The sequence below is a fragment of the Stegastes partitus genome, unplaced genomic scaffold (assembly GCF_000690725.1).
Source record: "Stegastes partitus isolate 25-593 unplaced genomic scaffold, Stegastes_partitus-1.0.2 Scaffold804, whole genome shotgun sequence".
NCBI classification, from domain to species: domain Eukaryota; kingdom Metazoa; phylum Chordata; class Actinopteri; family Pomacentridae; genus Stegastes; species Stegastes partitus.
In genome coordinates this window covers 298193-309835 of record NW_007578535.1, presented here as the reverse complement: position 1 = coordinate 309835, position 11643 = coordinate 298193, and the positions used below count along the sequence as shown (strand labels likewise).

Sequence of the window (11643 nt, the reverse complement as noted above, 5' to 3'; positions counted from 1 at the left end):
GACGGTCCAGTTCTGTGGAGGACTGTATTCTGGAAAGGCATTGTGATGAAAGCTAACCTCTTTCATGTAAATTTGACAAATAGATAAAATAAACATTCTTAAAGGTCGTCTCAAGTAGTCTAAATAAACACTGGTTGAACATTTATCAAATGATATACATGGCTACAAGTGAGGGCTATCAGGGATTTGGGATGCGTGTGAGGTGGGAGTTTTACTTTTACTTAAAAAAAAAACAAAAAACAACCTGATCTAAAAGACTAAATAAAAAGAAAAGAAAAATGAAGTTGAAAAAGAATGACATATGCAAAAGAAATCAAACCGTTAAAGTGCACCAACCAAAACATTAGGAAGGAGGCAGTAAACATGGATGGCTACTGGCTTTTTACAAAAGCAACACTTAATTTCAATCCAATATTTTAACTTTGTGTCAAGATCGTGTTTTTTTTAAATTGTTACAAAAAATAAAAAATAAAAATTATGAAAAATGAAATGCTTAACTACAGGTTGAGGATGAAAGTAAGCATTTTTAAAATAAAATAAATCTGCCTTCACTAGCAGACAAAAAAAAGAAGAAAAAAATCAAAGAAGAAAATGTACTCCTCAAGAATGATATCAAATAAATCCTCAAATGGATTTACAGTGAAGCGGTATTTCAGCTGAGAAGATTCTCTGACACCTTTTCTTCTGAACATATTGAATTGGTTCTTGTTTGAAATAGGAATGTAATAGAACCAGGCAACAGTGTCAGACATACCAAACTGGACAAGAGCAATAATTTACTGTCATGATTTGTTTATTTCCATCTCGGCTACATGTGACTGAAGCAAACAGGATTTACTTGGACTCTACAAACTCAAGACGATATTAGAAAAACCCTGCTGATGCTCAGATCTGTAACCCGGCGCTAATAAGTGAACCTCGATGGAGAAAAAGCATTCGGCTCTGGGAGGTGGACTTTTCTTATTAACGTTGTTGAAAATTTAGTTTCAACGAGGCAATAATCCAAACAGTGGAAAGACTCCTACATCGAAGGCCATCGGCACGATTGAAGATTTAATGAGGAACCTTCAGATTCGTTTTATACTCCAGTGACCAACTGGGCGACGCTGCCTATTAGGTCTCTTTGCAATTATTATTTTTTTTTTGGAGCCATTAGTTCAAGAAACAAGGCGAAATGATGCAATTGAGGGACACAAAAAAAATGGCAGACAAACAGAAACTGGCTGTTTGCAGATGATGTACTTGTGTATTTAGGCAGCCCAACACAATCCCTGCCGCTGACTGGAAAAGAACTCATCCAAAAGAGTCCGATTCTCCCGTTCTTCCATGAAATACTAACATGCTGGGATGAAAAGCTGCTGAGAATGTATCCCCAAAGATATGTCAAGGTTAGTAGAAATTAATTATTGACCCTTTAAACAAAGAAATTCTGACAGATAGCCATCGATAGAATTTAGTACAATACTTAGCTAATGAAGTGAATCAATCAAGATGGCTTTTTTTTTTTTACCTAATATCCATAAAAGCACCAAATAAACCTTTTTGAGACTGAAAACGATAACTATCTGGATAAATATAGACCAGGACAAAATCAGACACAAGACACTGGCGTTATTAAAAATATAAAGGAGTCCTCGCTCTTCCAAATCAGAATTACTAATATAAGGCAGCACAACATGGGATTTTAATAGGTTGGTGTACAGCTGAGCTGAACAGGAGGTCATTGAACAAGCGATCGAAAAAGAAAATCAATGCAATAAGTAGGGCTCTGTCACTGTTTGATTACTTCCAAGCTAATTTAGCAATTTAACCTGAAAAAGGCAGTTGGCATTTTAAAATGGTTCACATACGAGCCCAAGATTTACATTTGAAAGCAAGAAAAATTATTTACAGATTGGACCTCCGCTGCATAATCACATAATAATAGTGTAATCATAAACCTTATATGTCAAGGTACAATTAGGAGCTTAAAGTCTGAAGTCAGAATCTAGAGCATTTTCAGTATTTAAAAATTAAACATATTTTTTGGGGGGGGAAAAAAAAAAGTACCTGTAAATGCTTTTAACTGTTATATAAAGGCCATTTAAAATATATCTGAGTCTTCAGTCACTAGAGGAAAGCATATAAAACTAAAGTGAAATAGTGGATAAATCTCAACAAAAACGAGGAAGTGACATTTGATCAACGCTCAAAAACGACAAGCTGTCCATGTTGAAGTCATTTCAGTGGGAAAAAATGTAATGTGCTATTTCTGTAGTTCTTCCCAAAGGAAATTGAAAACAGACAGATTGCTGAAGAGCTTGTAGGGACACAGACGCAAATCATGTTCATACATTTTGGATGTGCCCAGCTGTGATCCCATTTTGGTTGTCTTTTTGTGAAAAATTACTCTGAGCCTTCAGCTTTTTGCACCTGGTTTGTTTGGTAGACCTTGATGGAAAGAAGAAGAAGTATCTGTTAAGAATACTATTGGCAGCATGTGGAAAGTCCCCAACTAAGGCCTGAGAGCTGAGGCGATGAGCTCGGACATCCGGAGGGAGCAGAGTTGCTGCTCCTTGGTGTCAAAAGGAGATCCCTGAGGCGGTTGGGGCAGCTGATTAGGATGCCTCCTGGGTGCCTTCCTTTTGGAGGTTTTCAGGGCACGTCCAACGGGGAGGAGACCCAGGGGTATTTATATAGAACTCTCTGGAGTGATTACATATCTTATCTGGCCTCCGAGCACCTCAGAATACCCTCTGGGAGGCTGCAAGAGAGAAGGATGTCAGGAATGACCTGCTTGGTCTGCTGCCCCCGTATCCTGACTCCGGATAAGCAGAAAAAAAGAAACGCGTCGATGATCGGACTGATCTGGTGTTTATATGTAATGGAGAGAATTACTTGGACATTACAGAAAGGGCAGTTTCCAGCTGACTTTTATTGTTTGAATTCATTTTTTTTATTGTTGGTTCATGAAGAATCAGGCTCAGAATTTTTAGTTCTTAACAGGATCTGATGAGAGGAACCAGTTTGTGTTTGAACTTTTAACATGTAGAATTAAGTGAATTTAATGAAATATCCCAATTTTAAGCTTAGTTAGAGCAGAAAAAGGGCCAGAAAAGCCAAATAATCATTTACTTTTTTGTATTGTATGATTTTTCTTCTGTTTCTCTCGACACTGTCTTAGATCTGTCTGAATTAGAATTAGAAAGCTGCATCTATGACTGACTCCCTCTGAAATGTTCTAGTCGAAGATGAGATTCTTTTGTTTTTAAATATTACATGAAACCCCAGAAAATATTACTGAGGTGAGACTTAGTCATTTCTATATGTACTAAGCTAAAAAAAAAAAAAGTAGTGTCTGTCAACATTTAGTGCAACAAAACACAAAAATTTGAGCCAACTACTGAAGTTCTGCCTTTGTGTTTTCATATTAACACAAACCAAATTACATGTACAGCTGCTTTATTACACTATTTATTCATCCTAGTTCCAGTCTGCAGCTGTTTTGTTTCTTGCTAAAGTCCAGCAATTCAGTCTGTATTTAAAAAAAAACAAAAAAACACTGACATTTTCAAGTCGTTCACATTCAGGATCCTTTGAATGTGGCATTAATAAGAAGAAGAAATCCTAAACTCTAAATGCCAAAGCTATCTTCTGGTCAGTGAGCTGCCGGTCGTCTGTTCACGTAACAAACAACCGCTCCACTTTTTTATGTCAAGAAGCCTTAATTCTCTGATTTTCTCTGACTGAGAGCCTCTTTACGGAACAATGATCTTCCTTCCTGTCCACAACCTCGGCGTTAACCACGTGTCGCGTCTGAGCAGCGCGGCGGGGGGTTCGCTGCTGTTGGAGCATGAACACACAGGAACTGAGCTCTTAGTGTGTGCAAAAAAAAATAAGAAATAAAAAATCAAATTCAATTGAAACCCTCCTCATTTCTCTGTGCTGTTTGAGAGAAATGGCACGAAGGCTCCGCTGGCGTGACACTGTTGGCATTCATCTCCCCGGCGAGCGCGATGATTGTGCCGCTGTTGTTCAGAAGCTGTTCCATGGTGTGATTAACAAAGCAGAGGGAGATGATGATAGAGCTTCCAAGGTGTGCGATTGATTGCTCTGATCTTTGGCAATCACTCGCTGCCTTTTTTCTCTGGGGAAGCTTACAGTTGGCTTTGGGGTTAAATTGCAGGCATTCATCAGTCAATAGCGACAGCATTGGAGAAACCAGTGAACCAAGAGTTAGCTCGCCATGCAGCTGCTGTTAAACGCTGATTGCTTTTATCCCACAGTGGAAAATTAAAATGAAAACGGAGGCAGGGGGAGATTGCAAACGGTTTCTGTGCATAGGTCTGTGTGAGAAGGGGTTAAACACAATGACCAACTCATTTTCCCACCGTGAGTCCGGCAGAGAAAGTGCAACTGAAACTCATTCCGATCTTGAACTGTCCCGTCAATATCCGGCCGTTAAACTCAAATCCCTTCTCCTGTGCAGTGGGAGGGCTGCGTCACCGCTCAGCTCACCTTAGTGTGACTCCCAGTCATAAACAACTTATCCAGCTTGCACCAAAAGTGTCGCACGGCTCGGAACACATTAGCCAGATACAGTACAAAGGCATAAAGCAGTGACTCATGTGTGTGTGTGTGTGTGTGTGTGTGTGCTCTCTGCAGCCTCCAGCCCAGGGCAAGACCTCACCCGTTAAGTCACTGCAGAATGGCAGCCCCTCCAAATGCCCCCGCTTCATGAAGATCAGGAACTGGGAGACTGGCACCGTCTACAGCGACATCCTCCACCACAACTCCAGCAAGGTAAGACACATGGAAATGAGTTATGTTGGATAATGCAGGCTGCTGCATTTACATATCTGCACAAAAGAGAGATTTTGATGTCATAATTCAAGTCATAGCAGGGTTTCTATGCCACCGTTGAACCCAGAGGTGCCATCGTTTCTTCGCGCTCGACACCTTTCGCTGGATTTCTGACCTGTGTGATGCAATTGTAATGCAACGCAAAAACCCCGACATGCAGCTCTGCAAAAAAAAGAAAAACAAAAGTGCAAAACACAATTCCTCAAAATTGCAACTTGCTGTGCCTGGTCTTTGTTCTGTGACTTTAACAGTATCTTAAAGGCACTGATGTACATCAAATACAGTGTCTTGGTTGACTGAGCAGTCATTTAGCCTGCAGACTTACCAACACATAATTTGCAAGTCAAGTAGATTGAAGAATAATAGCACAGCATGGCGTGTCGTTTCTCTGCCTCTCACTAACTCTTCATACATTAGAGGACTCCTGCATGAACTGCTGGTGATTTATCTCGGCACTATTTACCTTCACAATTCTCTTTAGGCTACTTTAGTCTGTTTTTTGTCTCCAGGGCTGCAAGTAATGAAATATTTCCTGATTAATATGATAATTGTTTTCTTGCTCAGTCTATATAATGCCAGAAAATGTGGGGGGAAAAAAATACCCACACAGTTCCTCGACTGTTTGTGTTGTTTGACCAACAGGCCAAAACCCCCCAAAAAATATTCAATTTGAATGAATGAATGAATGAATGAATGAATGAATGAATGAATGAATGAATGATTTATTTCGGTTACAATCTATAGTACAAAAATTGAATTGTGCATTCAGCTGACAGAATTATTATACATGCTTGCAGTGAACATTTCTTTCTCACAACAAAAAGTTCTGTAACCGAAAAAGGAATCGGCTGAAGCCAAAGCTTATTTTTTGCCTATCCTGTACAATCCACAAAATAGCCCAGAATATCAGGAATGCAAAGAAGAATTTACAAATTAGATCACATGAGACAAAGAAAGACGACACATCACACCAAATCATGACCACATTAACAGAAACATCATTACCTTTGAAGTAAAACAGTGGAGCGTTTGCGTCTATGTACGCAGCAGGGACTCAGAAGTCTTTCATTAATGGGACTCAAATCCCAGTTCTTCATCTGCCCAACTTCATTCCCGATGACAGACTTAATCCTCGCTGACACAGAGGATACCAGCAAATTTCTGGAGGGATGTTCTGCCATTCTCCAGCTTGTTTTTAACCTGTCTTTGCTGGAAGGGTTGTGTTGCTCTACCTTTCCCTTTAGACCAGAGATGTTTTCTACTGGATTTACCTCAGGTGGTATGTTTGTCCAGGTCGTAGTTTTCACCTTTTCTTGTTCTTTAGAAACCCTTGTGATTCTGACAGTGTGCTTTGGATCGTTATCATGATGGATTATTCCACCTCGTCGGCCAGCGTTTTGGTGTATCCACAGACGTTCATGGTGCAGCTATCAATGTCATTTTACTGACTTTATTCACTCGTGCAGCCCCACATCATCACACTCCCAACTCTGTGCTGAACTGTCAGGACTAAGCATTCACTGTGGTGCTCCTGATCAAGTTCACACCAAACATGCAACAAATTTCTCTTGACATCATCTGACCAAAGATGGTGCTCCCAGTATTCTTAAGGACACTTTTTATGTTCTTTAGTAAAGCTTCATTTTGCATCTCCATTCGTAGACGTTGATGTCATGCAATGTCCATCGCACTGTCTCGCCTGTGCAAGAAGCTCCAGTTTCCATTGATGACCACAGTGCCAAATCAGAAGCACTTGCGTATAGTGATATGCAGACGTTTTGGCACCCCTGTTCAAAATTCCTGTTAATGCAAACAATTAAGCAAGTGGAAGATGAAACGATCTCCAAAAGGCATTAAGTTATAGACGACACATTCCCTTTACATTTTAAACAAAATTAATTTTCATCTTTTACATTTTCAAAGTAACAGAAAAAGAAAAGGGCTGCAGAGATGACGTCATCTTCCACTTGTTTAATTGTTCACATGAACAGAATTTTGACCAGCAGTGCCAAAGCTTTTGCATGCCACTGTCTTTGATTTTTCAGAGCTCGATTGTGAGAGTGACACATTGTCCGTTGCATCATTTTAGGAAAACAACCATTAGTGGTATTATGGCTCGTTCTGTATCTCTTGATTACTGTTGCAGCCGTGTTTCACTTTTATTTGGTCACTGATCTTCCTTTTTCCTTCTCTATTTTCATACAAGTTATGTTTTTTTTGCAGCAGTTCTTTTCCACGTGCAGTCAGGACACGGCGCATCGTTCCAAAAGTGCGAATGAGTCATATTATAACCACGTTCGTGCAGTTAGGCTGATTGGAAATTATAGCTGTTCTCAATTTTGTTTTTTAATTAAGGCAGATTGTCTACCTTGGCTGTCGGTGACGACTAGTCTGCTCACTTTTGTAACATTGATTTTTGTACTTTGGGGCATGTGCCTTAATATAGTGTTTCTAAAGTATGCTTTATTGTTGTTTATGAACAATCTCTACTCGTCAGCGTAGAGGAAATGCAGTTATTTAGAGATGGTACAACTTTGCATCAATTGGATTTAAAGTGATATTGCACAGAGGTGGACCTACTTCTGTTGTACACTGCATACCGAGCACGTGTGTTTTTGTGATTTATATGAATTAGTACTGAAACACTAGATAAAAGACAGAGGTTTCTATCGTTGGTTCATGCACTGTTTCCAGTGCTCCTCTGCTGAGATCAGCAATGAACTTGGTCCACTCGCAGCATATGTTGCAGACCGTGAGAATTTGGTCAATGCTTTTACCAAAGACTGTGGCTCTTGTTTAATCCAGTACAGATGGCGGATCTTACGCGCCGTAAACAGTTTACGTTGGCGCATGCGCGACTCGCTCTCGGGCAGTGACACAGGCCGACAAGAGCAAATACTACAACCACACGGTACAATATACTGAGTTTTTATTGTTGTGGCCCCTGAGGTGGTAACAATGGAACTGGCTCTAAAGCAGAGGTTCAAAACTGAGTGTATGCCAACATTACTGATCTGGATAGTACTGAATCAGAAATGTAATATGCCATTTGCTGACATATTAGAAAAGTGTAAATATGACACCGGATTGCCGTTATGACAAAAAAAAAAGAAATCACCGGCTAGCAGGACAAATGCATGAAAGGTAGAAGTCCTGTGTGTTCGTCTTTGTAGACGTGCACAGCTGTCTTGCTGTAGGTGACACATATGATATCTGTGACTTTAACCGTATCGTAAAGACCCAGATGAACATTGAATATGGTGTCCTGGATGACTGAACCAACATTTAGCCTGCAGACTCACCAACACGTAATTTGCAAGTCAAGTAGATCGAAGAATAATGTCACAGTGTGGCGTGCCTTTTCTCCGCTTCTCACTAACTATTCATACATTAGAAGACTCTTGCCTGAGCTGTTGGTGATTCAGCTTCTACTATTTAGCCAGAAAGTGTGTGTGTTTGTTTGTGTGTGTGGAGGAGAGGGTTGGATAAATCTGGGTAAAGCTTATGAAACAATGAATCCTTCAGAATAAACAAAAAAAAACAGCATATTATGCAGTATGGGGACAGCTCACATGGTCATAGAGTGACTCAGCATTTTTCAGAAAACAGCGATGAGAAATCAAGTAGGTGACGTTTAGTGGATTTTTTATTTTTTTTTGCCCAAGAATGCTTGATGCATTCATGAATCTGTAACAACAGAACCAATTCATCCAACCCTCCATCCCTGATCCGTCTCAGCAGCAGACGATTTCATAACCATTACAGAATAGTGGCATTCTCTCCCACGGCTTGTTTTCAGAGAGAGTGTGTCCAGAATCCTGCTTGATGGACACTCAGCAGTTTACTCAATGGTTTTGGACTTTCTGCTTCGACTTTATGGTTAAAGTCGGCATGCTAACTTTCTCACAATGATAATGTTGATACTGGTGTGATGTTTTCTATGTCCATGATCTTACTTTAGTGTGAGAGCATGTAGTACAGCTGAGACAGGGAAGGTCTTTAGTTTTCCATGTCCATCCATCCATCCATTATCTATGCACCGCTTAATCCTCATGAGGGTCGCGGGGGGGCTGGAGTCTATCCCAGCCGACTTAGGGTGAAGGCAGGGGACACCTGGACAGGTCACCAGTCTATCACAGGGCTACACTTAGAGACAGACAACCAAGCACACTCACATTCACGCCTACGGACAATTTAGAATCACCAATTAACCTCAACATGTTTTTGGACTGTGTGGGAGGAATCCGGAGAACCCGGAGAGAACCCACGCTGCACGGGGAGAACATGCAAACTCCACACAGAAAGATTCTGGTGCCCCATCAGGATGCGAACCGGCAACCTTCTAGCTGCGAGGCAACAGTGCTAACCAACTGTGCTAACCAACAGTGCTAACCAACTGCGCCACCTTGCAGCCCCGTTTTCCATCTCAAATCCAATAATTTGCTGAGAAATTTTGTTCAACCTTACATAATGTTTTCCGACCAAATAAAGAAATGTGTCGTCGGTATTGTATATTAAATGGACTAAACTTGGTTAATGTTAGAAAAATAATGGAGTTTGTGTTAAAAATGAGGACAAGAAATCCTTTGGTAATGAAATACAGTAATACTAAGTACATAGCATCATGTAAAGGAGTCTGACTGCTATTTGAAGCAAAGAGAGGCTAATGGCTGGACTGAAGGTTTTTAAAGGCCAGTTTGTTCTTTCCATGCCCACGGGTCTGCGAGGGCCTGCAAGTTTACATGAGACATAAGTTCCATCATTCCCTCTGTGGACGACTTTGTTTAGGCTAGAATTTGTAAACTGGATGCGCTGCTCGTGTGCTAACTACCCATGTGCAAGGAGAACAAATAGAGCTTGTGTGTAGGAGAGGCTGTGCGATGAGATACTCTGTCATCCACACCTTTATAATTCATCATTAGAAAAAAAGTTTGAAGTAGTCGCTGACTTTGGAGGAGCTTCGAGTGTGAGAAGTTGTAAATTCTCCAGAAGTCCTGTGCCGTGTCCGCCCACTGTTCCCGACACACCTCGGGAATAATCATCGTCCCGGCGCTGCAGCTCAATCTGTAACCAGCTGCTTTGTCCTGTTAAAAGTGCAAAGTCACAGCCACACTTTTACAATCATCAACAGGAACCCAGTGTTTTTTTTCTGTGTTTGATATTAAGGGCAATGCACAGTAGGCCTAGCCATACCTGAAATATCATAGGACTATAGTGAATCCAGCTGCTTACACATCTGCTGTCTATATACAAAGTCAACATCTGTCACCATATGAGGATGCGGAAACCGTGATTAGGCCGTAGTGGGGCGGTGCACATCAGTAGATCAGTACATAAAGCTTTGTTCAGGTCATCATAGATACAGAATTTCCAAAATAAAATAAAAAAAACATTGGACTCCAAATAGCGAAAGAAATTTGTCTAGTTTTGGTCTCAAAGGACGAGTAGCGTCTCTAAACCATTACTCAGGAGGGGAACCGGCGCTGAATGCTTGGGGACAAAGCAGCATTTCACAGCGCATAACTGGAAAAAGTCTTCCTTATTGAAGAATCCCAGTTTGAGATGTGCGGCAGTAACAGAGAGATGTATGCGAGGAGGTGAACAGGAGGGAGAATGATGCTGCAGTGAATCAAACCCACAATGAAACATGACGGCGGGAATTACTGCATTCACATTCCATTCTTCAGAGACACGCTGCGGCCGCTGGTTTCCATCTTTATGGCAAAGGATTCATGCCGCAGCCGGATAAAGAGACCAAATGCACCTTGAAGCTTTGTAGAACTACCTGGGGAATGTCACGGACTCTCCTCCACAGGTCCCCGACTCAAATGACCATCGATGGGAGAGCTCGAGGGCTGATAAAGATCATGCCAGTTTGAATGAATGCTGTCATTTAAGCACCAAATACAAAGATGCTGTAAAATTCATGCAAAACTTCAGAAATCCAGCTTTTCACTTTGATCATTGAGCTGTTTGCAATCAGACTTTTGGACCCACTGACAACAATACACCAAAAAGTTCCAACTTCTTGGTCAGACATTATCATAAAAAAGTGTTTCTGTGATACATTTTCATTCCTCGGCTGCTCCGTCCTTCCATTTTTTTTCCTCCCCAATTTTAACATGCAGCCAAAGTTTCTTCCTCTAGTTAGTAAGCCAGTCTACCCAGCACAAGGTGAGCCCCACTGTTTAAGCATTCATCCTCCAAAACACTGCAGCCATTTGTAAACAGCAAACAGCAGCCTAATTACTTTGGTGACTTATCGGACGGGCTGTTGTGTGCATCCCAATGAATGGCCTGTAATAGCATCTTCAGATTTATTATATATCACAGACGCTGCTGTATTCGAGGATGATCCGTCTTTTTCGAAAAGGACAGCTGGCTGGCATGAATGCCCAGAGCAGTATGATGAGCGGACGTGCTGGAGCACGAGTGATTCCTTTGTTTTATTTTTAACACTCCCTGCTCTACTCATCCATTTCCCCCCTTTTTAGTCCATCACCTCTTACTCAACTTGTTTTTCTGTCTCTGTCTTTGTTGTTCTCTTGTTCTCGCTTGTGCGCAATTATCATCTCTTGCCTTGCTTTCGTCTGTGTAGCTTTATATATAGACATATATATATATAGATATATATAGATGGCTAGATTAGACACACAGATGAGATAGCAAAGATAAATCTTCTTTATTCTAAAGGTTATTCTTTCTGAGATATTGCTATGAAAAAAAAAGACAACATTAAAAGAAATGCCTAATGGAGACGCAATTTGATACGAGTACGATACATCCTAAGAAATCAGCTAA

At 40.8% G+C, this 11643-nt stretch overlaps 1 protein-coding gene across 1 annotated transcript in view; it reads left to right on the top strand.

Annotated features, from left to right (window-relative positions):
- Positions 1-3937: 3937 nt before the first annotated feature.
- The window catches only part of nos1 (nitric oxide synthase 1 (neuronal)), a 34553-nt gene continuing 26847 nt past the window's right edge, over positions 3938-11643 (top strand). The window contains exons 1-2 of the mRNA XM_008292369.1: positions 3938-4075; positions 4645-4782. Coding sequence (XP_008290591.1) covers positions 3938-4075; positions 4645-4782 — 276 coding nt within the window. The remainder of the gene's footprint in view (positions 4076-4644; positions 4783-11643) is intronic.